At 33.1% G+C, this 26,128-nt stretch overlaps 1 protein-coding gene across 1 annotated transcript; it reads right to left on the bottom strand.

Moving 5' to 3' along the window:
- Positions 1 to 14,163: 14,163 nt before the first annotated feature.
- LOC127728938 (DBH-like monooxygenase protein 1) lies at positions 14,164 to 24,894 on the bottom strand. Its single transcript, XM_052236517.1, has 6 exons — positions 24,876 to 24,894; positions 24,473 to 24,652; positions 18,903 to 19,069; positions 17,976 to 18,219; positions 15,677 to 15,773; positions 14,164 to 14,723 (listed from the first exon to the last, which is right to left on the bottom strand). The coding sequence occupies exons 1-6, from the start codon at positions 24,892 to 24,894 to the stop codon at positions 14,195 to 14,197; spliced, it is 1,236 nt and encodes a 411-aa protein (XP_052092477.1). The 3' UTR covers positions 14,164 to 14,194.
- Between the last annotated feature and the right edge of the window lie 1,234 nt (positions 24,895 to 26,128).

Below are 26,128 nucleotides of genomic sequence, written 5' to 3'. Positions count from 1 at the left end.
TGACAAGGAGGGTTTCCGGAGGAAGAGGGTTCATGGATTCCATTTTACGAAGATAATCTGTTGTGTCTTGAATGTGAGAAGGAAGATTTTCTACATGAGATCTTAAATAAAAGTCTACGAATTCCGAGATTTTCTCAGTCGGGTGACCGTTTACGGATACAATGGGTCTACCAGGGTTGTTAACCTTGTGTATTTTGGGAAGAAGATACAATCGACCAGGCTTGGCGTTCTCTGGTTTTAAATATCCGTTTGTATCCTCATCTATGTGACCGTCATCGTGCATGGTTTGTAACACAGTAATAATTTTGGAACTAAACTCGGAAGTAGGGTCATAGTCAAGCTTCTTGTAAAATCTCTCATCAGAGAGCTGACGCTCTGCTTCCGCGATGTAGTTAGCTTTGTCCATTATCACAACGGCACTCCCAAACACTGTACAAAAAGTATCCCGTACAGTCAAGCTCTCAGAGTAAAGCGGATTTGCTCCTCTGACTGAGGAGGCTGTCACTAAAAGGTTACAGGAACTTCGCGGTTTTTTGACCAAACGAGGTTATTAAGAAATTGGACATAGATAAGGGATTTGCGCGTGCTAAAAACAACAGCCGCAATGACCTATTACAGTACAAACAGAAGAGGCGCAACAAAATAGTTCCGTTTGTTTTAACATACAATCCCGCCTTCACTAAACTCTCACGTTTGATCCGTGCCAATTGGCAAACTATTGCCAATCACCCAAAATTATCCAAGATCTTTCCCAATCCTCCTGTCTTAGCTTTTCGGAGACCAGCAAGTCTGAAAGACTTATTTGTGAGAGCTGACGTCTCCTCTAATAAAAGCTGTTCAACTGCAGGATGGTGCAAGTCGTGTGGTAACAGACGATGTCTGACTTGCCAACAAATACTGAATACTCAAACATTTACTTGCCACTCCACTGGGTCTGTGTACATAGTATTTTGTAATGTAACTTGCAAAACACAGAATGTTGTATACCTTCTTCAGTGTCGATGTGGCATGCAGTATATTGGCGAGACAGAACAGCCTTTCAACAAACGCATGAATGGTCATCGAAGTGACTACACCTGCAAGCCCGACCTCCCCGTAAGTCGTCATTTGAGATCACCTGGGCACGCCCAAGCTGATCTCAAAAACCTTACAATCACAATCATAGACCACAACAAGGGTTGGTCAAGGGCCGAAAGACTTGCTCGGGAAAGGTTTTGGATAAGAAAGCTAAGGACAGTTTCCCCAGAGGGCATAAATGAAAAAACATAGAATGAGTCACTCATTTTCCCTACCATCACTCATTTTCCTGACATCATTTGTTTCCAGTTACTCCGGCTTCCTTACTTGACTCTTACAGTTTTAAGGATTCTTTTGGAATTTTTGAAATTTTACTAGTTTAAATACCAGGGTTCTTTTCATTTGGTAGGGATATACAAGTACGCATCCACGTCCAACTTTTAACCTTAGCCCAAATTTACTATTATTTTTTCTTTTCATTATAAAACTGCTATTTATTTGGAATGATAAATACGCAGCCTCTGTTTGTCATATTTTACCAGCTTATATCGATCAGTGCTGTTCTTTTGGGAATGTATTTACACGCAGTTGTTATAACATCTTAACTGACGTCATTTTGGAAATTTAAAGTTGTGCCAGTTCATATCTATAATTTCTATTTTCATTTCAGGCATGTCTTTGAGTCGTTTTTTGGAAATTTTAAAAATTTATTAGCGTCTCTACATATGATGTTCGGGTGAAACTGTTTCACTTTTTTTATTGTATAGAATTCAAGATTGCTATAGTTTAATAATCAGAATAGATTTATCTGATTCATTTTACATCGTGCTCATATTGATGAAGGATATCTGTTATCCGAAATATTTATAGTTACATTTGTTCGTTTATTGTCATTTTTTGGTGATGTTGTACCCTTTTAGACTGGTTATAAGATAAATTTTATTATCCAATTTTGGGCCCCGAGAGGCATAAAGATTATAACAAACAAAGAAAGAAAATCCAATGAATGACAGAATAAATATCAAATCAAATTACAAATTGTTAGAATATATAATAATGATATATATATAATCTTTATAATGGTAAACCCTTTTTTCCATATGTTGCAGCTGGGGAAAATACACACAAAAAATAAAAATATTGTAATGTACTATATATGTATATATAATTTGCAATGCATATAAATCAGTGCATAAATCAATTACTTATGTTTATTATTAAGACAAGACAATAGTTTTGCTCTTTTATCAAAGCTCTTTACTAGAAAATTACCTAAATTGGTTAAAATGTGTCTATCTTCATTTGTCATTAACCACAAAAAATTTTCTTTAGTATTAAGCCCAAACAAATTCTTATTAGACGTAACAATATCTTTGAAAAATATTTGTCTATCAATGTTATATTGAGGGCATTCAATCAAAAAATGTGGTTCATCTTCAACACAGTTGTAATTACATAATTGACAAGTTCTTTTATTCCTTTCTAATATTACCCTTTTCCCTTTTTCATCTTTTATTAACTCAGATCTTCCACTTTCGATTCTCAAATTATGGGCACTAATTCTAAATCTACATAATACTTTTCTGTATTCGAAAGATTTTAAATTCATATACTCTTCAGTAAAAAAATTATCTTTCAAATCAAAATATGTGGTTAATTTTCCAGTTAACTTTCCGTCATCCCTTCTTTTGTACCAGTACTTTAAAAAATTATTCTTTAAATATTTCTTTATATTACTCTTTAAAACAGATAGGCTTAATGTCTTACAACCTGATAATTTAATACCTATTTTTTCACTAAGAAACACAATAGACTTGTACCAACTGTTAATATTATCATTACTGAGTGTCTTACTCTCTTGATATGCACAATGAAGTAGTGAAGTTTCATTTGCATTCTCTAGTCTGTGCCAATATGAAAACATAGCTATAAAAATGGAATAAAATATAGGAATTCTACCCAACTCAGATAATACTGCAATGTTTGTCCTTTTCTTATTTACTCCAAGAAGGAACTTACAGAACTTAATATTTGGTTATATATTATATTTTGTAGTGTACTGTATCATATTTATATGATCCATCGCCCCGTAAGATTTATCGTTGGCTATTATTCAGTCATTTAATATTTTTACCTTTTTTGTAGTCTGCATTGAGTGTGTTCACTCGATCCGATATTCTTACTGCATATTCCACCATGCATTTGCAATTTTATTTTAAGAAATTAAGATCTTTTACTATCAAAATTATCAAAACAGAACATCATATTTCAAATTTAGAAATCTACATTGATCAAAGAATTATTCCGAAAGGGTTAGTTTTAAAAGCTTCGCCACTTACAACAGGAGAAAAGTCAAACAGATTTTTCCATAGATGGAATAACATTCTATACAACAGTTCTTTTAGTCTGATGGATCTTTTACGCCAAGAAGCAATTCATCAAGTAAATTATTTATATAAACTTCGTGATAACTTGCACTGCCGATCTCGTGAACAATTGTCTGATCTTGAACTTGACGAAATTCAAGTACGTCTTGGTGATATCAAACGTATTGAATCACATAAGCTCCACGTCAAACAGATTAACAAATTTAAACGTGATGGTGTGCAAATTAATCACCCTTTAATCAGATCTTCAAAAAATTCTAATAAAAATAAAAAGCCTCGCAACCGTAGATTTCGAAGAAAAAGTCAAATTCCGGTCAATTCCAACAACACGGTTGTCAATTTATCAACAGTCTCTTTAACTGAGGACGAAATTAAAGTCTTATCTAAGGGATTGAATTTTTGCCATACTCCCAGTAACATAGATAATATGAAACTGGGAGATGACCTTAACAACTTTGCCAGAACCCTCAGAATCAAAGAATATTTTGGTAACAAGGATAATGAGGAAGACTCAGACACGTCTGACTCGGAGGAAGAAATCAGAATTCCGCATTTTAAAAAGAATAGTTCATGGATTCCTAAACCTAGTAAATCTGCTACACTGGAAGATGTTATCGATAAAATCAAATCGGATGTTGTTCATCTAGCTAGCAACAAGTACTCGTCATTTTATAACACCTCTTCTGACGAGAAAAAAGCCATACAATCGCTGAGAAACCGAGATGATATTGTGATAAAACCAGCAGACAAGGGAAGTGCCGTTGTGATAATGGACAAAGCTAACTACATCGCGGAAGCAGAGCGTCAGCTCTCTGATGAGAGATTTTATAAGAAGCTTGACTATGACCCTACTTCCGAGTTTAGTTCCAAAATTATTACTGCGTTACAAACCATGCACGATGACGGTCACATAGATGAGGATACAATCGGATATTTAAAACCAGAGAACGCCAAGCCTGGTCGATTGTATCTTCTTCCCAAAATACACAAGGTTAACAACCCTGGTAGACCCATTGTATCCGCAAACGGCCACCCGACTGAGAAAATCTCGGAATTCGTAGACTTTCATTTAAGATCTCATGTAGAAAATCTTCCTTCTCACATTCAAGACACAACAGATTATCTTCGTAAAATAGAATCCATGAAGTCTTCCTCCGGAAACCCTCCTTGTCACTTTAGATGTCACCTCATTGTATACCAACATACCTCATGATGACGGAATACAATCGTGTAAGGAAATATGGGACTCTCGCAACACCTTAGAACCACCTACCGAATGTTTAGTCCAGCTGCTCACTCTGGTTCTGAAATGCAACAATTTCACCTTTAATGGTGAAAATTACCTTCAGATAAACGGGACAGCGATGGGGACGAAAATGGCACCGTCGTACGCCAATATTTTCATGGGAAAATTAGAGAAACAAATTATTTCAACATCTTTATCCAAACCTCTGTCCTGGTTCCGTTTCATCGATGATATTGACATGAAATGGATTGAATCCCAACAAAATTTGGATGATTTTATCAGACATGCAAACAACGCACACCAGTCAATTAAATTTACATATGAAATTTCCGACTCCAAAATATCTTTCTTAGACACTACTACATCTATTAAGGACGGTGTCATATCAACAGATCTCTACTGTAAACCTACAGATAAACATCAGTACCTTTCTCCCCAAAGCTGTCACCCCAAACACTGTACAAAAAGTATCCCGTACAGTCAAGCTCTCAGAGTAAAGCGGATTTGCTCCTCTGAGGAGGCTGTCACTAAAAGGTTACAGGAACTTCGCGGTTTTTTGACCAAACGAGGTTATAAGAAATTGGACATAGATAAGGGATTTGCGCGTGCTAATAACAACAGCCGCAATGACCTATTACAGTACAAACAGAAGAGGCGCGACAAAATAGTTTCGTTTGTTTTAACATACAATCCCGCCTTCACTAACCTTTCACGTTTGATCCGTGCCAATTGGCAAACTATTGCCAATCACCCAAAATTATCCAAGATCTTTCCCAATCCTCCTGTCTTAGCTTTTCGGAGACCAGCAAGTCTGAAAGACTTATTTGTGAGAGCTGACGTCTCCTCTAATAAAAGCTGTTCAACTGCAGGATGGTGCAAGTCGTGTGGTAACAGACGATGTCTGACTTGCCAACAAATACTGAATACTCAAACATTTACTTGCCACTCCACTGGGTCTGTGTACACTATATTTTGTAATGTAACTTGCAAAACACAGAATGTTGTATACCTTCTTCAGTGTCGATGTGGCATGCAGTATATTGGCGAGACAGAACAGCCTTTCAACAAACGCATGAATGGTCATCGAAGTGACTACACCTGCAAGCCCGACCTCCCCGTAAGTCGTCATTTGAGATCACCTGGGCACGCCCAAGCTGATCTCAAAAACCTTACAATCACAATCATAGACCACAACGAGGGTTGGTCAAGGGCCGAAAGACTTGCTCGGGAAAGGTTTTGGATAAGAAAGCTAAGGACAGTTTCCCCAGAGGGCATACATGAAAAAACATAGAATGAGTCACTCATTTTCCCTTCCATCACTCATTTTCCTGACATCATTTGTTTCCAGTTACTCCGGCTTCCTTACTTGACTCTTACAGTTTTAAGGATTCTTTTGGAATTTTTGGAATTTTACTAGTTTAAATACCAGGGTTCTTTTCATTTGGTAGGGATATACAAGTACGCATCCACGTCCAACTTTTAACCTTAGCCCAAATTTACTATTATTTTTTCTTTTCATTATAAAACTGCTATTTATTTGGAATGATAAATACGCAGCCTCTGTTTGTCATATTTTACCAGCTTATATCGATCAGTGCTGTTCTTTTGGGAATGTATTTACACGCAGTTGTTATAACATCTTAACTGACGTCATTTTGGAATTTTAAAGTTGTGCCAGTTCATATCTATAATTACTATTTTCATTTCAGGCATGTCTTTGAGTCGTTTTTTGGAAATTTTAAAAATTTATTAGCGTCTCTACATATGATGTTCGGGTGAAACTGTTTCACTTTTTTTATTGTATAGAATTCAAAATTGCTATAGTTTAATAATCAGAATAGATTTATCTGATTCATTTTACATCGTGCTCATATTGATGAAGGATATCTGTTATCCGAAATATTTATAGTTACATTTGTTCGTTTATTGTCATTTTTTGGTGATGTTGTACCCTTTTAGACTGGTCTTATATATATATATATATATATATAATGACTGAATAACAGCCAACGATAAATCTTACGGGGCGATGGATCATAAAATTATGATGGTATGTATTCCAAAATACATCTGAATTTTATGACAAACAAAAAAAATTAATTATAGCCTTTCAAAATTAAGGAAAATGATACTGATTAAGACATATTTACCAATTAATCTCAAAATGTAGGTTTTATGAAGTAAAAATCATAGTTTTACTCGAAATCCAAAGATGGTGCATAGAATTAAAGGGTGGAGTAGCAATATCCTTAAATAGCCTTTGTATTCCATGTACTTGTTCAATCTATAACATGCATAATGCTTGTTGCAGGATGTATATGTAATTGTTAAGACAAATCACATCAAAGATGGCACAGCATTGATTTTATATTTAAATATAAAAATAAGGAAATGTGGTATGATTGCCATTGAGACAACTATCCAACAAAGTTCAAATGAAGTGGATGTAAGCAATTATAGGCAACCGTACGGCCTTCAACAATGAGAAAACAATATTATATATCTCCCCAAAAGAGGCTTGGTTTGAGAAACAGCTGTATTTACAAAGTGCAACCTATAAAGTAAAGCTTGAACACGCCATCGGAGAATTAAGAAAAAAAAAAAGTTATGGGGATATTTTTGGTGACATATCCAAAACAGCCATTCAAATCTGTTGTGACCATTTGCGCTGCATTAGTGTGTTGTCGTAACATTTTATTTACATAACAAAAAAAATTTGATTTTACTAGTTATTTCTATTGTTGCTTTTTTTAAATTTTGAGATGACCCCTTGTATTTCGTCAACTGTAATCGGAAGTCTTAAGTGTAATCCTAGGTGTAGTTTCCGCAAATGTCTATTAATACCTTATCCAATCAAATTGCGTACGATTCAATAACAATGACCGGTCCACATCGTAATAAGTAATAGGGTAAACTGGGAAGGGAGAAAATGACAGATATTTTAAGTTATCTTTTTTGCAAAAACGAATAAAAATTTGTCAACCAAAACTTTTGCAATAATTTCAAAAACATGTCGTTCTGTATTGGTATAGTTTTCGGATCTTTTATTTGCGTATTTAACGGTAATAGAAAGTTTTGGTTTCAAAAGTCTACATATTGCTTGACTTTATACAGAAAATTCACCTTTTTAAAACATTTAATGTTTCACAAATAATTATACATGGATACACAGTAAAATCATTTCTATGACTTACAACACTGCAAAAAAATCATTCTGATCAGTTTAAACATATTTTATTGTTCAGAAACTAAACAAATGGATAAGACACAAGTTTTATTCTGATTGGTACAGTTATATTGTCATAAGGTTCGTTGAAATGAACCGTGGTATAGCAAACATCGAATTCCCTCACAAAATGTTATCACACAGTATAGACCGATTGTTTTCTATTATTTAAAATCCAGGATGGCGGAAATATTTTGGTTATCAGCCCGGTATTGGTCAATCCTTTAACGCTATGTTTGTCGAGTTTCACCAACATAAAGTAGTCCACACAAGGTACACTCTATTCTGTATATTACATTATGCCTGGAACAGTCTTGGGGCTCATATGATATTGTGTAATAGGTTTCACCTGTTAAAAACTAGTGAATTACTAATTAGTAAATTACTAGCAACATTCCAACAGAGCCTGCATATGGAGTATATATCTCCTAGTTGATTCCATTTGAAAGAACATGCGATTATGATCATGATTTCCTTGGTAGAGGGTTAATAGTAACAAGGTAGCTATTGAACCAAGAGTTTCACTTGTTCAAGTTGTATGGACGCAAACACGAGCTGGTTGACTGTTATGGAATACGTGTTTCACCGATGACCACGGATATTTTCCAATTGTCATAACCACAATCCTGTCGTCTTTTTCTGGATTTTGACATTCCCAAATGAGACTTATTATAGATATTGACTATGAGCAAAATGACGGGTGCCACTATTGAAGCAGGATTTGCATAACCTTTCGTAGTACTTGAGATTAACCCCAGTGTTTGCATTGGTAGAGTTCGTGTATCTCAGTCTTTAGTATATGTTTTATTGTTTTGTGGCCATGGATCTATTTGTCATTTCGTCGTCCCTCCTTTTTGGCAGTTTCTCTTTTGTGTTTTGATTGTCCCCTTGGTATTTTCCGCCTCTTTTTAACACATCCGCTCAACTAAACATAGATAAAATTAGTGATTATGTCTAGTAAATTAATAAAATTATGAAATGTCGTCAACATTACTGGAGCAATTCATACATATTTTTCCATTAAACAGTGTCCTTTTTTCAGTCATATTTTGTACAAAAAATGTCAAAGTTTTGTATAGAGTCTAAATCTGTTAATGACAATAATTTTCATTAGTCAATGCTAAACGAATGACCTTATTGATTTTGTCACTATCCATAAGCTTGTCATTGCAAAACTCCTGTCCTTTTTGTCTCGATTGTGACATCAAAGAATAAGACTTTTCACCTTCACATTCATTTAATGTCAGCATCACGATTGATGCCCCATGTGGAGCAGGATCTGCTTACCCTTCTGAAACACATATAATACCCCCGGTTTTTGGCGAAGTACATGCGTAGTGTTTAGATTTTCTAGGTAGCGGTTTGAAGACTGTCTCTTGTTTTTCGTGGATGCAAAATTACTGTCAAAATGAAAACTAGAAGTTTTAGTATGCTGCGTACTTAAGAGTACAACATAAACGTACTGCTACATTTAGTATTCTACATGTTTTAACCACTTAAAGCTGGACTTTGCAATCAATAACTTTTAATAAATTGTTTATGTAATGGCAAATACAAACTTTAACAGGTCATGTTTTTCTCTGACTGTTAATGACGTATTTACACTAAATCCATTGGATGTTGGATGTGTACTGATTGATATGTTTGTCTTAGATTCATGATTTTTTTCATTAGTTGTTATTGGCTTTGAACTAGCTGTCAGTAACTGCGAGTACTCTCAGATCTCTTTGTTTTTGGGATGTGTAAGTACCCGTCGACTCTGTTTTTATTAGATGTTTTTCTATTTGTATCCATCTGATTAGTTAAGCCTTTTTCAACTGATAGTTTGTTCTTATGTTGTACTGTTACACCACTGTCCCAGGTTAGGGGGAGGGTTGAGCGCTCACAATAATGTTTAACCCCGCCACATTCTGTATGTGCCTGTCCCAAGTCAGGAGCCTGTTTTGTTATAATTAGGCCGTTCCTTTTCGCAATTGAATTGTTTCATATTTTTCATGTCGGGGCCTTTTATAGCCGACCATACGGTATGGGTTTTCTCATTGTTGAAGGCCGTACGGTTGCCTATAATTGCTTACATCCACTTCATTTGAACTTTGTGGGATAGTTGTCTCAATGGCAATCATACCACATTTCCTTAGAACGACATGTTTTTGAAATTATTGCAAAAGTTTTGGTTGACAAATTTTTATTCGTTTTTGCAAAAAAGATAACTTAAAATATCTGTCATTTTCTCCCTTCCCAGTTTACCCTATTACTTATTACGATGTGGACCGGTCATTGTTATTGAATCGTACGCAATTTGATTGGATAAGGTATTAATAGACATTTGCGGAAACTACACCTAGGATTACACTTAAGACTTCCGATTACAGTTGACGAAATACAAGGGGTCATCTCAAAATTTAAAAAAAGCAACAATAGAAATAACTAGTAAAATCAAATGATTGTTTTTTTGTTATGTAAATAAAATGTTACGACAACACACTAATGCAGCGCAAATGGTCACAACAGATTTGAATGGCTGTTTTGGATATGTCACCAAAAATATCCCCATAACTTTTTTTTTTCTTAATTCTCCGATGGCGTGTTCAAGCTTTACTTTATAGGTTGCACTTTGTAAATACAGCTGTTTCTCAAACCACGCCTCTTTTGGGGAGATATATAATATACATAGATTATTAATTTTGTTTACGTACTGGTTCCCGGATATGATCTCTATGTTTCATCTCGTAGAGACATAACTTGGGAATGTAACCAGTAAATATACATATTCATAGCGATAAAATTGAAATCTGTGGAAATCCTTAAGTCAAGGTAGGGGTAGTATAGAATTTTAATGTAAGTTGAAACTATTAGAAGTTCGGGGCATATAAACGTTGAAAATATGCCGCACAGCCCTATATTTTGACCTTTGAAAATAATTGTGCATATGAACTTTCCATTCTAGGATATAATTTTTTTCAAAACTTCATAGTAAAAGTGGTACAGTTTTAGCCGTGAAAGGAGTTCCTATGGGAAATTGCATTGTTGATATTTACAGAAATGCAACCTATATTGGGTAAAAAAAGAGAACATACAGAATTTAACCAAATCTGGTTTATCTCAGAGATTTTAATGAAATTAACTCAAATATGACGTTTTATAAATAGTTCATGAAGACTGAGAAAATCCTTGGCCTTAACTATGATGACTCAGCATAAATTCACAGTTAACAGTATGCATAGTTTACCTAAAGCCCTGAATGCAAAATAAATTCATAATATATGCATATTAGTAATTTAAATTGTTTAGAAGTGCTTATATTTACTCTTCGCAGTCATTGAAACTCATAGATCCTTCCTGAATATAATTGGTGGGGTGTTTTTTCCTGTCGATAACCCAAAGGTAAGCCGTAACACCTAAATGTGTTTTTTGTGTGACCGCGGCATAAAAAAATACAAGCTAGAAATACAAAAATATCCCAATAAAACACACAATAGTGTGTTCTATCCTAAATATGCACTAAATATTCCATATTGCTAGAAACAGCAGAATAATTTAGGAAATTTGAGGCCCCAGAGGCAAAAAACAGAAAAAATGCCTACCCCTTGGGTCATAAAACAAATAATTTAACTTGTAAATGCTTTGACTTTATTATTTGAAAGGTCTTTTGTATAGAAACCAATAACTGTGCTTGGAAGTTATGCAAATATCAGATGTTAGCAGTCATTTCTATAAAACTTTTAGTGAATTCATACATCAGACTGGTGTCTTCATGGATACAACTTTTGCAAATATGGCTTTGTTTAAACACTTCTAGTTCATATATTAGCTAAATAATGTTCGATATATGGTTAGAGATGATACTGTTGTGACAAGATTTCTAAACTGACCATTTGAGGCAGTAATTGTGAACTTTCATTGACAAATAGGCATACAGTAAGATGTGGACTGGAGACAGGCAGGATTGGATAATTTATATAATCTTGAATGTTGGAATGATTAGCTGCTAAACATTACATTTATAGTGTTCTGAAATGCTTTCAGTTTGTTATCAAAATAGTTTCAAACAGGTTCTAGACATTTCATGTCAGAAAACATGCACATAGGGTAAGCTGGCAATAATTAAAGTCTTGTTTTCAAATTCTTTAAAAAATTGATACAAGGGTGGGGGTATAAAATGTACTGTAAAAGAAAACTTAGAGTATATGCAGTGATTTCTTTAAGGCTATAATTCTGATTAATAAGTATTGTTGTGAGAAAAAGTGTTTTAGAGAGTTTTTTATTGGAATAAATGTTAGTATAGTGTGTAATAAGTCTATTAGATATTTTAGACTTCCTCTATATATCCTGGGGCTTTCGAACAATATGTTGTCTTGTATAAGGTTTATAATCGTTTTCTTATAGTTCCAAAATTATGTCTTACCTTATTAATTTTTCATAAAGCAAAATCAGCAAAAATTCGTTTAGAGGGTACTCTTCAAACGGTGCACTTGAAAAACAGGGAATATGCGATAAGCAAATTACACAATATAATTAATAAACAATGCTTTTGAAATATCAATGTCCTTCGTTTTCATGATTCCATTTTGTATCCAAAACTGCTCCATACCCGGCTTAAATAGTTTACGATTTTTTTTAACAATTTCTTCTCCGCTGATATACCTTTGCACCTTTTATCCCTTTTAATCAACGAAATAATTTTGCGGATAAACTTTGTGTGACCGTCATAAGTGCACTCTAGAGGGCAATTGTACCGCCTCGGGTCTATAGTTACTGCTCATGCTTCTATCAGACCAGACCCTCCCATGTTTATGGGAGAGAAATGATTATAGACACCGTGAAAAAAAACGTCTACTCAAATGATTCCCAAACTCGCTATACAAATTGCACAAAAACAAACAAATCAGAACACGGTAGTCATTTTTACCTGCGTCGATGAAGTCGAAAGTAGGTCTAGTAACCGCTCGGCTCTGACCGTTCATCCGTTCGAAAGACCTTGTAATGTTTTCGTGGCCTCTATAGAAAGAAATGATTTTATATTTGGTCTACAGCTTAATAATTAGTGAGACGTAACGTGTATGATATTCTTTCATCTGCCGTACAGCCACTTGCTGTTGCCGATAGTTTTAAATTTTACAAGTCTCATTGCACAGGGAAAATTTTCGTCAAAACTCGACTCAGGTCTAGACCCGGTATTGGTTTTGCTTAATTTGAGAAGATAGATAGTAAAATTACGACTATTTGAATACACCTATTTTGCATCTCAACAGAGTTTGAAGAATAGTTTAAATTATATACAATAAAAAGATGTTCATTAATAACGATGTTGTGTTTTTTTCGCATATTTTTGTTTGTTTTTTTTTATACCAAAAACGTGGACAAAATTGTTTTCCCAATTTAGAATTAATAAAAGATAATATATACCGACCGGCAAGTATAATGCCATGCGAATAAATAGTTTTTATTAAAAGCACCCATACTCTGTATCCTCCCATTTTCTTTAAAAAAATGGAAACTATATGTCTTAGCATAAACATTAAATATTGTCAACATGCTTCTTAGTTGATCGGCCTTTCTGTACGCTTAGTCTTGTTGAAATTAATTTCTAATTGTCCCAACCTAGCCAACGACAATACGGTTTTCTTTGTGTCCCATGTAAAACTTATTAAGTGATGTTTGTCCATTCTATCATACTCCGTACATGAACACGATGTACAATAATTAATGTGTACATATTACCGGTACTTCATATATTTCTTAAAATCCCTGTTGTTCAACTATAGAAAAACATCATAGGAGTTAAAATGTTTTGGAACGACGGTTCATATTTACGCTTTGAGATGACCCAAGATTTAAATGCTACCTGAAAGTGTAATTGTAATCCTAATCGTAGGTGTTTGACAGTTTCCGCAAATGTCTATTAGTCACCGTACTGAATTTGTGATGCAAATATTAAAGATAGCATCTACCTACGACCTATTGACCTTATGGTTTTTTAACTCGTTTGTATGTGCCTTTCTTGTTATATAGTTTCCATTTTATTCATCCGATTTAAGATTGTCTATTCCAACGTGATGTTAACAGCTTTCCTGCTGAAGGTATATCGAGTAACTTACACTGAATCCAGCAAAAACGGTAAGTTTTAATTGCCCGCTTATAAAAGGACGAAAAATCGAAAGCTAAATGCTTAATGACATGGTTGATTTATATTCTATATGTGATGTCAAATATACCTTCTAATTGGATAATTATGGAGTTCTCTCTCGATATGTCTGCACGTACTTTATGGCTAATTGACAAAAAAAAATAGTGAATTTGATTTTATGAGAATGTTAGCTAAGAAAAATACACCAAAGCTAAACTTAAAAACAGAAAGAAACTATATGCCTTCACATTGTCACTTTTGTTTTCTCGAAAACAGTCTTTTATTAAACTAATGGATGGATATTTTCTCTGTAATTTAAAGATCATAAAATCTCCTAGATCCCCGCGTAAGCATTCGTGTTCTCGTAGATTTCGGACTTTTTCAGTACAGTTTAAAGAACAGGAAGTATCACAGTGCATAGCGAGTTCTATCATCATGAATCCAATATATTCGTTTCCACCAGACAGGAAGTCCTTCCACTTACACCCATCAATTATTCCGCCAAACTGGGGCATATATCTTTTACATTTTTCGACTGTTTTCCATGTTGTACAGTAAGGCAGTGCTATATTTTGAGCAGGATAATATGTGATGAATCCGTAGCACATTTCATCGGATGTTCCTTCACCAAAGAAAATAGTTTCGTTTGACGATAGGGACGAATATGTGCATGTAGTTCTGATTTCATCCCCAGGACTAACCTTAATTGGTGGATCAAATCTACAATGAATATAGATTTAGACCATTTATTTTTTTTAATGTGACTAGCATATTTTGAAGTATATGTTATATTATATCTGATTTAAAGTACATAAACTGACTTTTAATCTCTTAAGTACACACACAAACAGAAAATCATAGATCTCCTAGTAATTCTTTTAACTTGCTTTGGATGCTGTTTCGTTGACGTATACAAGTACCACATATATCTACTTCTTATAATCTATTTTTGTTATGTTATTAAATTTTCCTTTATACTTTGTTGCCACTTAACTTGTTTGTATATCGTCTCACTAAACATCCAAAACTTTCTGTAATAATACTAGACTTTTTTTAGACACACGCACATTTATCTAAACATAAATGAATTATGTATACTGTATCAGGATGGAAAAGCAAAAATCACCGGAACAAAAATTGATACTGTGGATTCATTATTATTCGTTGGAAACCAATGTTCGTGAATTTCGTTGGTTTAGGCTAACCACGAATTTAAATGTTCAACGATATACAAATTTTATGCAGACTTTGGTAAAACCACGAAATTAAATATCTATGAAAATTCAAGATTTCCTAAATCCTCGAAAATTGATACCCACGAAAATAAATGAATCCACAGTACTCTTTAACTGCGTACTTCATTTGGCACTATGTAACGTCACTGATGAGTCTTATGTAGACAAAACGCGCGTCTGGCGAATATTTTTTTTTAATTCTGGAATTGATGATGATTTTATTTACGTATTTACTAATTAGATGATTCGCATTTATATTGGTATGTATTAAACTATGTAACTAACTAACAATCATAAAGTGAGCTTGTTTTATCTTCAAGAAACCACAATCTTGAAGATAATAATATATCAGGGTACCTTGTTCGTGAAAGATGTAGCAATAAGGTTATTGTAAAAGCTTTAGACCAATAAATTTATTATCATTGTAAATGCACTCACTGATAAAAGACTGGTTTGTCATAGGTATATTCCTCTTCATGAGTTATATCTCTAATTTTCTTGTTTCCTCTGTATATCTCTATATTTTGTTGTATCCCTAAAAAAACACATATAAACTGATAAAATGCTGTACTATTATAACAATTCAATTCAATTTAATTTAAATGTTTATTGTCATATAAGCTTCAAACAGTAAGCAGTAAGCTTGTGACAAGTAAACAATATCAACGAAAGTTAACATTCATTTATATACAATCATTTAAAATCCAATAAATTAATACTACAGAGTCCCCAGTCCTAAGTTCTAATAACTTTTTAATGTTAATTCATTTACTTGTGATGGTGTTGATGGGTAGATTGTGAAATCTTTTTTTTTTTCAGTGGACAAATTATGATCAGCAATATTTCCAGAATTCATATCACTATTTAATTCACAATATAATAACAAAACTGCTTTTCATCTTCTTATATGTAACAGATAATGAATAATCTCTGTTCTCTATGAATATTTTAATTTGTCTTCCTTTTTCTATATATTTAGATTATGGTTACTACTATTAATTATCTAATTGTCAAGTTTGAACACATTTAGATAATATTCCGAATATAAACTTTGTTTAAGGTTCCTAAAAAAATTAAGTTTATCTGTAATATCATCATTTATTTTAAATTTCATTATATTATTATTACATTACATGAACTTTTCAAAAGAATCCATACTTTTGATTGGCTGGAATCAATCGCGAAGCATTCCAAAATCAAAGTGTATTTCTCAATAAAATTCAACTTAAATGATCGCACGAGCTTCCCATGACGGACTACAATGCATATGACAACAAACGAAAACATTGATACAACTCATAATTTCATAGTTGTAGCATATAAATGTATTTTAAGGATTGAATGCTTCTTTTCGTAATTCTATAGGGGTGTTAACGCGTTGATCGTGCGGACATTTTCAGCATGAAGCTGCATACAAAATGTGCTTCAGTCAACTCTTTTACACCTCAATAAAATAACAAAAATAAGCATTTAATTCTTTATTAAATTTGGAAAATAGTTTTAAACATTTGTTGTTGTATAACATTTATTTGTTTATTTTCAGGTCTGAATTTGTATCTTGTTGTTTCTGTGTTATGTCTTAATTAGTTCACATAGAATATTTGTTGCATAGGTAAACTAGGAGTATACTCCTTCTGTGTCCAACTTTTAATTAAGCATGTAAGTTTTTTTTTTCAAAAAGAGGATTTAGTTTACAACAATCAAATCTCCTTAAATATGATACATTTGTGATTTTATATTAAATTATATGAGGAATATCCCAAATTCAGCTCTATTTGCAAGATTAGATGCATTCTTTCTGATTCCACATAAAGTTACAAAAATCCTAATGTAATTTTCAATTGGACTTTTTTCAGCAAAACATAAAATGTCCACTTCATTTCCAGAATTTAGAGCTCTTTTTTTTTCGCTCCTTAAAGTGATATATATATGTGTCAAAATAAGAGGTGACATGCCATTTTGACGGGTATATTAAAAACATGATTAATTGTTCATTAGCGCTATGTCTTTAGAGCTGTAATACATGAGTTAGCGGATGCCACTACATGAACATGATGAACGATGATTTTTTAATTATTATTTTCATTAATATTACTTTCGATAAAATACTACATGCATTCCAGTTCACATCGACACCTTTAATCAATATAGAGTAAAACTACTATCTCTTGAAGAATAATTTTATGTAAATAAACCTTATTCACTTTACACCGAAACACATTTCCGTGTTCCATTTATTTTTTGTGACCTTGATTGGATTCTTCTTAGTCGATTGACGAGATTTGAAGATAGGTAAACTACTGTCGCCTTAATTTACATATTCCATTGCCAATTATTCTTCAGAGTATATCTACCGATTTCTGTGTCTCTAGCATACATTCTATAATCTAGTTCTGGCTCGTTTGATAACTTAAACTTGGTAAGCCACAGATTCAAAACGTGGTACATATTAGAATTACCCATTTGATGTGTTGTTTTGGCATACAAAAAAAGTTGTTAAAGTTTATGTCGCAACACATCAAATTTATATTGACACTGATTTTGAAACAGGTTCTCAGTAAAAAAGATCTTTATAATTTATTTCTTATACTAATTTGAGTTTGACTTTTTATGCTTAATTTCAATGTTATCTGGGGTTTCATGTGCATATGTCTATGTCAATACAGAAGTTGCAATGTCTGAAAACAACTATCAGATCAAACAAAACTGTCAGTTCCACTTCACGGTGGTATTTTACCTTTATAATGCATATGGTTAACTGCTCTTGTAATAAAAACACCTTTTGGAAACATCACTTCAGTGCAGGCACTTGAACATCTCGAACGGAAGCTTATGTTGGGAACTCGAGGTGGAATGTTCAGATACTCTTGTCCAACAACAAACATGCCAGCTTCATATTGTCGAAGATTTGGAGTATAAAAAAGCTCTAGTCCAGAAGAATCGGTCATGTTTGGAATTCTATTTCGATTATTCCAATGAATCTGAAAATTAGATTACAAATCAATATTTTAGAAAGATACCAGGCTTATAGGTACGCCACACGCGCGTTTCGTTCACATGAGACTCATCAGTGGTGCTCGAATAAAAACAGCTATACGGTCAAACAAGAGCATTGTAAAAAAAAAACAAAATAAAATGGCGAATCGGACTAAAGCCATCTATGTCTGGGGGGAACCTTAGTGTTTTGATTAATTTACAATTTTAAAGCATTAATTTACGAATAAGTAACGTACTAATGATCAACATATGAGTGTTGACTACTGGGCTTGTCAAATCATTAACGTATGATTAAACAATTACAGACCTGTAAAATATAAAGCCAAATATTTTAAATGAAAGTGAAAAATGTATAACACGTGAAGAGCTACATAACCAAAAAATTACCTAAAAATAATAGCAAAATCCACGAAAGACCATTTACAGTGAAGTACCAATATCATTTTTATTAATATTTTTATTAATTTTTTTTTTATTAGTAGTAGTATTAGTTAGCTTTTGCTTAAGTCCATGTTTACCAAATAACGCTTTTTTACATTTGCTCTTTACAAATCGATTCAGTAATTTTGTTTTAAAGTAAACATTTGAAAAATGTATTCCAAACTTCGCAGCATATCTTAACCAGCTTTCATGTGAGAGCAGATTTCTTTAGTAACCATTGTTTTACCTGTAATGCTGCAGTTTGAAATCCCGACGATCCAATTTTAAATCCAGTAGCATTGTGAAAACAATCTCCACCACTTCCAACTGTCCATGTCCCAATAATATTGACACATTGTCTGTGCGCTAACATTCCACATTCATATGGTGTTTTGGATGGTACAATTTGTCCTTCTACAAAATAGTAAAAGTTACAGTTGTTAAAACAAAATGCCGTCAGGGTAACAGTTAACAAGGTTTTACTTTTATTCATTGTTGGAGCAATCAAGGTGCATAACTCCTGAAAGCATCAGTGACAATTAAAAATTTTGGACTTAACCTACAGTTTGTTACAAAAAAATGTATTTGAAAACTGTTAGTCGAAAGTTTCTCAAGTTATTACAAGGAAACGACAAAACGCCAATCTTCAATCAAATCAATAAAGGACCATAACTCCTGAACAGAAGATGAGAATTTCGTCAATATCAAACTTCAACTCCCAATTTGTACAAAGAACCATTGTATAAAGTTTTGAAAAGTAATGGCGGTATGGTTCTTATATATACCAAGGAAACGACATAACGTGCCATATTTTTATCAAGAAACATAGTAAAAACTAGATTTGTAATTGCTAGCAATAACGGATGGCACCCTCGTCCCCCCATTGCCAGGGTAACGGCAGCCATTTTGAAAATTCCAAGTCGAACAGCGCATCTACACATGCCAAATAACATTGTTGTAAAGTTTCATTAAGTTTGGAGCATTTTGAAATTTTGGACATTTTTGCTGTGTCCATGGTAACGGTGGCCATTTTGGAAATTCCAAAGTCAAATTGAACATCAGCAGATGCTAGTATATATTTGTGTGAAGCTTCATTAACTTTGGAGCATATTGACTTTTTGGACATTTTTGCTGTTTCCATTGGCCATCTTGGAAATGCCATACCCCGATTGCAAGTCTGCACATGCTGGTTAACATTATGGTATAGTTCCATTAATATTGATTCATACAATTCCGAGATATGAGCTGGAAAAAAAAAAGTGGAAGAAAAATAATAAGACGAAAAAGAAACGTAGAATAACAATATGTCACCCCAACTCCGTTGAGGGTGCCATAATGAGGTGATGAGGTATGATTGCCAATCAGACAACTATCCGCCAAAGTTCAATTTGATAGCGGGCCCACAAAATAAAAAATCTAAATACATGGTAAGATTCAGCATATCAAAGAACCCCATATATTCAATTTTTGTTGAAATCAAACAAAGTTTAATTTTGGACCCCAATTTGGACCAACTTGAAAACTGGGCCAAAAATCTAAAATCTAAACACATGTTTAGATTCAGCATATCAAAGAACCCCATATATTCAATTTTTGTTGAATTCAAACAAAGTTTAATTTTGGACCCCAACTTGGACCAACTTGAAAACTGGTCCCATAATCAAAAATCTAAACACATGTTTAGATTCAGCATATCAAAGAACCCCAAGAATTCAATTTTTGTTAAAATCAAACTAAGTTTAATTTTGGACCCTTTGGACCTTAATGTAGACCAATTTAAAAAACGGGACCCAAAATTAAAAATCTAAATACACGGTTAGATTTGGCATATCAAAGAACCCCAATAATTAAATTTTTGAAGAAATCAAACAAAGTTTAATTTTGGACCCTTTTGACCTCAATATGAACCAATTTGATAGCGGGCCCACAAATAAAAAATCTAAATACATGGTAAGATTCAGCATATCAAAGAACCCCATATATTCAATTTTTGTTGAAATCAAACAAAGTTTAATTTTGGACCCCAATTTGGACCAACTTGAAAACTGAGCCAAAAATCTAAAATCTAAATACATGTTTAGATTCAGCATATCAAAGAACCCCATATATTCAATTTTTGTTGAATTCAAACAAAGTTTAATTTTGGACCCCAACTTGGACCAACTTGAAAACTGGGCTCATAATCAAAAATCTAAACACATGTTTAGATTCAGCATATCAAAGAACCCCAAGAATTCAATTTTTGTTAAAATCAAACTAAGTTTAATTTTGGACCCTTTGGACCTTAATGTAGACCAATTTAAAAAACGGGACCCAAAATTAAAAATCTAAAAACACGGTTAGATTTGGCATATCAAAGAACCCCAATAATTCAATTTTTGATGAAATCAAACAAAGTTTAATTTTGGACCATTTTGACCTCAATATGAACCAATTTGATAGCGGGCCCACAAAATAAAAAATCTAAATACATGGTAAGATTCAGCATATCAAAGAACCCCATATATTCAATTTTTGTTGAAATCAAACAAAGTTTAATTTTGGACCCCAATTTGGACCAACTTGAAAACTGGGCCAAAAATCTAAAATCTAAACACATGTTTAGATTCAGCATATCAAAGAACCCCATATATTCAATTTTTGTTGAATTCAAACAAAGTTTAATTTTGGACCCCAACTTGGACCAACTTGAAAACTGGTCCCATAATCAAAAATCTAAACACATGTTTAGATTCAGCATATCAAAGAACCCCAAGAATTCAATTTTTGTTAAAATCAAACTAAGTTTAATTTTGGACCCTTTGGACCTTAATGTAGACCAATTTAAAAAACGGGACCCAAAATTAAAAATCTAAATACACGGTTAGATTTGGCATATCAAAGAACCCCAATAATTAAATTTTTGAAGAAATCAAACAAAGTTTAATTTTGGACCCTTTTGACCTCAATATGAACCAATTTGATAGCGGGCCCACAAATAAAAAATCTAAATACATGGTAAGATTCAGCATATCAAAGAACCCCATATATTCAATTTTTGTTGAAATCAAACAAAGTTTAATTTTGGACCCCAATTTGGACCAACTTGAAAACTGGGCCAAAAATCTAAAATCTAAATACATGTTTAGATTCAGCATATCAAAGAACCCCATATATTCAATTTTTGTTGAATTCAAACAAAGTTTAATTTTGGACCCCAACTTGGACCAACTTGAAAACTGGGCCCATAATCAAAAATCTAAACACATGTTTAGATTCAGCATATCAAAGAACCCCAAGAATTCAATTTTTGTTAAAATCAAACTAAGTTTAATTTTGGACCCTTTGGACCTTAATGTAGACCAATTTAAAAACGGGACCCAAAATTAAAAATCTAAATACACAGTTAGATTTGGCATATCAAAGAACCCCAATAATTCAATTTTTGATGAAATCAAACAAAGTTTAATTTTGGACCCTTTTGACCTCAATATGAACCAATTTGATAGCGGGTCCACAAATAAAAAATCTAAATACATGGTTAGATTCAGCATATCAAAGAACCCCAAGAATTCAATTTTTGATGAAATCAAACAAAGTTTAATTTTGGACCCTTTTGACCTCAATGTGGACAAAGTTGATAACAGGGCCCAAAAATCAAAAATCTAAATACATGGTTAGATTCAGCATATCAAAGAACCCCATATATTCAATTTTTGCTGAAATCAAACAAAGTTCAAATAAAGTGAATGTAAGCAATAAAACATGTTAAAGGCAACCGTACTGCCTTCAACAATGAGAAAAACCCATACCGTATAGTCGGCTATAAAAGGCCCCCACATGAAAAATATGAATCAATTCAATTGAGAAAACTAAGGGCCTAATTTATAACAAAACAATTAACGAAAAACAAATGTGACAGACATGAACCAAAAACAACCACTGAGCTACAGGCTCCTGACTTGGGACAGGCACATAAAGAATGTGACGGGGTTAAACATGTTTGTGAGCGCTCAACCCTTCCCCTAACCTGGGACAGTGGTGTGACAGCACAACATGAGTACAAACTATAAAAATAAGTTGAAAAATGCTTAACTCAACAGATCGACACAAAGCAGAAAAACATCAAATATAAACACAGACCAGACGTGGCAGGGTATTTATCCATCCCTCATCTCTAACAACAAAAAGGACACTAAGTAAAGATCTGAGATTACTCGCAGTTACTGGTAGCTAGTTCAAAGCCAATAACAACTAATAAAAAAATCATGTATCTAAGACTAAAATATCAATCAGTACACATCCAACGTCCAATGGATTTAGTATAAATACGTCATTAACAGTCAGAGAAAAACATGACCTTGTGCAATGACTCTGGAACGATCAAAGTGAAAATCGTCAAAATCAATCTTTCTGGTGACCTATAGCTTCTAACTTTTACTTCGTTTGGTTTGTGGTGAAAATTGCCTCATTGGAAATTATACCACATCTTATTTTTTTAACTTCAATTTGTTATCCAAAGTTTCAATAGAGCATTTCAATGAACCAAAGTACTGTGCTCGTTGACATTTTACATTTTTCAATGATATGTTTATACTTCAAGTTAGTACAAAACGCTCTCTAGATCATTAAGGGCATACGATACAGTTACAGGGGAGGTAATGACGTTGCTAACGTAAATTGTTATTTTCGCGACGTCAAACGTTGACTTATCGGGAAAATATGCAGTTTTCGGCTGATTTTTATCATTCAAACTGATTTAACTTCAAAACGAGTTCATGGACCCCTCTTTTTTTAAAATGACATTTGGTTTGATTACGTAAGAAGATTATGTGTACCAATTTTCATGAAAACGTAAATAGTGCAATTTTTTTAAATTTGATTAATATACAGCAAAAATTGACGGTTTTTTTTCTACATTCATGAACATTTGAGAAATTTGAGCTATTTGTAAAAATAAAATGTACAAATTTATACAATATTTATATAACACATTAATTATAAATTATTTAACAAAACACAGTTCGTGTTTATCTTTTAAAACAAAAAAGTTATGTATTTCTATCGAAAGGAAAAATAAGTCCATAAATCCGTATTTTGAGAAAATATCTGAAATTTGAATCTCAATTTACTCAAAAAGTAGCACATGAAGGGATATTTTTTATTACATATTTGATTTAATCAGGTAAAAAATAGCCTACATGCAAATTTTTATCAAAATTTCAATATGGGATCAAAACTGTATCGTATGCCCTTAAGGTGTATGTTCCGTTTTTGTACCTTTTGTTAATCCCCTCGTCAAAATAAAAAGGGGAGGTTTGAACAGTGAACAGGTTTAACCCCGTCATGAATTCATATATAAAAATAAGATATGTGGTATAACTGCCAATGAGACAACTCTCCACCAGAGATCAAATGATATAGAAGTTAACAACTATAGGTCGCCGTACGGCATTCAACAATGAGCAAAACCCATACACATAGTCAGCTATAACATGCCAATCCACTGTCAGAAGTCTCATGAGTAGTTATTTTATGCCATATCTGAATTTGTTTGTGTAATTGGAGAATTTGATTATGATAGTGGCAGATATTTGTATGATTAATTCAAAGTTTACTCTAATAGATTCTGATCGACTTAGCGCTTGACATACTATATAGACACTTGTCTATTGTTGAAGACTGTATAGTGACATCTACAAGTCTATTTCAGAATTTTATCACTTGGTTTCTGTCAAATTGGAATACCATTTTATTCAGATTTAATGTAGATGATTTTTCAATTTTTATATAAATGAAAAAAAAACATCGTTGATCAATTTTTGTGGGTATACTTACCTTGTTCATTACAGCCAAACAGGAGTATATGGTGTGTTATATCTTTATTATCAATGATCGGTTTTGTTCCTACAAGATGGAATGTGTCATTTCTAGGTAGTCTAAATAACATACAATAGTAGGATGTCTGTTTTGGTGGTATACTGGTTGCTGGAAGCCGAATAGAAGTTCGGTGAGTTCCTAGAATTATAAAGTATATAAAAAAGTATGTAGTATTTTTCTTATTTAGTAAAAATAGTATTATCATGTTTGACCGACACCCACTATGGTTTGGTTTACCGTTTATGAAGAATCGTTGTCCACATATGTGTAGCATTTGTTTGATTTCACACTCCCATTAGTTATAATATTTCTAGTTTATAACTAATCCATTTTGTCATCAGCACAGTGGAGCAAGAACTACTTACTGTTCCGATGTACATGAGTTCATAGCCGATGCTTTAAGATGGATAATGATCGTTTTTGTTTCATCTTCGGCTCGATTTCCGGTGAAATTTCCCTTATCGATATCTGAATAGTCTATAGGAGGCATGTCGTTCTATGAAGCATTGTCACATCCAATATTGTATGGTAATATTCTTTACAAAGCACAATAAAATGCTTCGCTGGGCGCAGCTTGATACGACCGCAGAGGTCGAACCCTGAACAGTTGGGGCAAGTATGGACACAACATTCAAGCTTGATACAGCTCTGAATTTGGATTGTGATTAAATATTTGACACAGAAAGAATGTGGTCTAAGAACTTCAATTTTTTTAATTTACCTATTATGGTCCAATGTCCAAAATCAAAATACATGGTTAGATTCAGCATATCAAAGAACCCCATATATTCAATTTTTGTTGAAATCAAACAAAGTTTAATTTTGGACCCCAACTTGGACAAACTTGAAAACTGGTCCCATAATCAAAAATCTAAACACATGTTTAGATTCAGCATATCAAAGTACCCCAAGAATTCAATTTTTGTTAAAATCAAACTAAGTTTAATTTTGGACCCTTTGGACCTTAATGTAGACCAATTTAAAAAACGGGACCCAAAATTAAAAATCTAAAAACACGGTTAGATTTGGCATATCAAAGAACCCCAATAATTCAATTTTTGATGAAATCAAACAAAGTTTAATTTTGGACCATTTTGACCTCGAAATGAACCAATTTGATAGCGGGCCCACAAAATAAAAAATCTAAATACATGGTAAGATTCAGCATATCAAAGAACCCCATATATTCAATTTTTGTTGAAATCAAACAAAGTTTAATTTTGGACCCCAATTTGGACCAACTTGAAAACTGGGCCAAAAATCTAAAATCTAAACACATGTTTAGATTCAGCATATCAAAGAACCCCATATATTCAATTTTTGTTGAATTCAAACAAAGTTTAATTTTGGACCCCAACTTGGACCAACTTGAAAACTGGTCCCATAATCAAAAATCTAAACACATGTTTAGATTCAGCATATCAAAGAACCCCAAGAATTCAATTTTTGTTAAAATCAAACTAAGTTTAATTTTGGACCCTTTGGACCTTAATGTAGACCAATTTAAAAAACGGGACCCAAAATTAAAAATCTAAATACACGGTAAGATTTGGCATATCAAAGAACCCCAATAATTAAATTTTTGAAGAAATCAAACAAAGTTTAATTTTGGAC

The sequence above is a fragment of the Mytilus californianus genome, unplaced genomic scaffold (assembly GCF_021869535.1).
Source record: "Mytilus californianus isolate M0D057914Y unplaced genomic scaffold, xbMytCali1.0.p SCAF_2, whole genome shotgun sequence".
Classification (NCBI taxonomy): Eukaryota; Metazoa; Mollusca; class Bivalvia; order Mytilida; family Mytilidae; genus Mytilus; species Mytilus californianus.
This window is presented reverse-complemented; position numbering and strand designations above follow the sequence as displayed.

What these genes read in the sequence shown, in the direction of transcription:
- LOC127728938 (XM_052236517.1), bottom strand. An exon ending in TTCAAACTGCAGCATTACAG is followed by an intron (nt 18,220 to 18,902) that starts GTAAAACAATGG and finishes TCTAATTTTCAG; the next exon opens with ATTCATTGGAATAATCGAAA. An exon ending in GACAAACCAGTCTTTTATCA is followed by an intron (nt 14,724 to 15,676) that starts GTGAGTGCATTT and finishes TATTCATTGTAG; the next exon opens with ATTTGATCCACCAATTAAGG.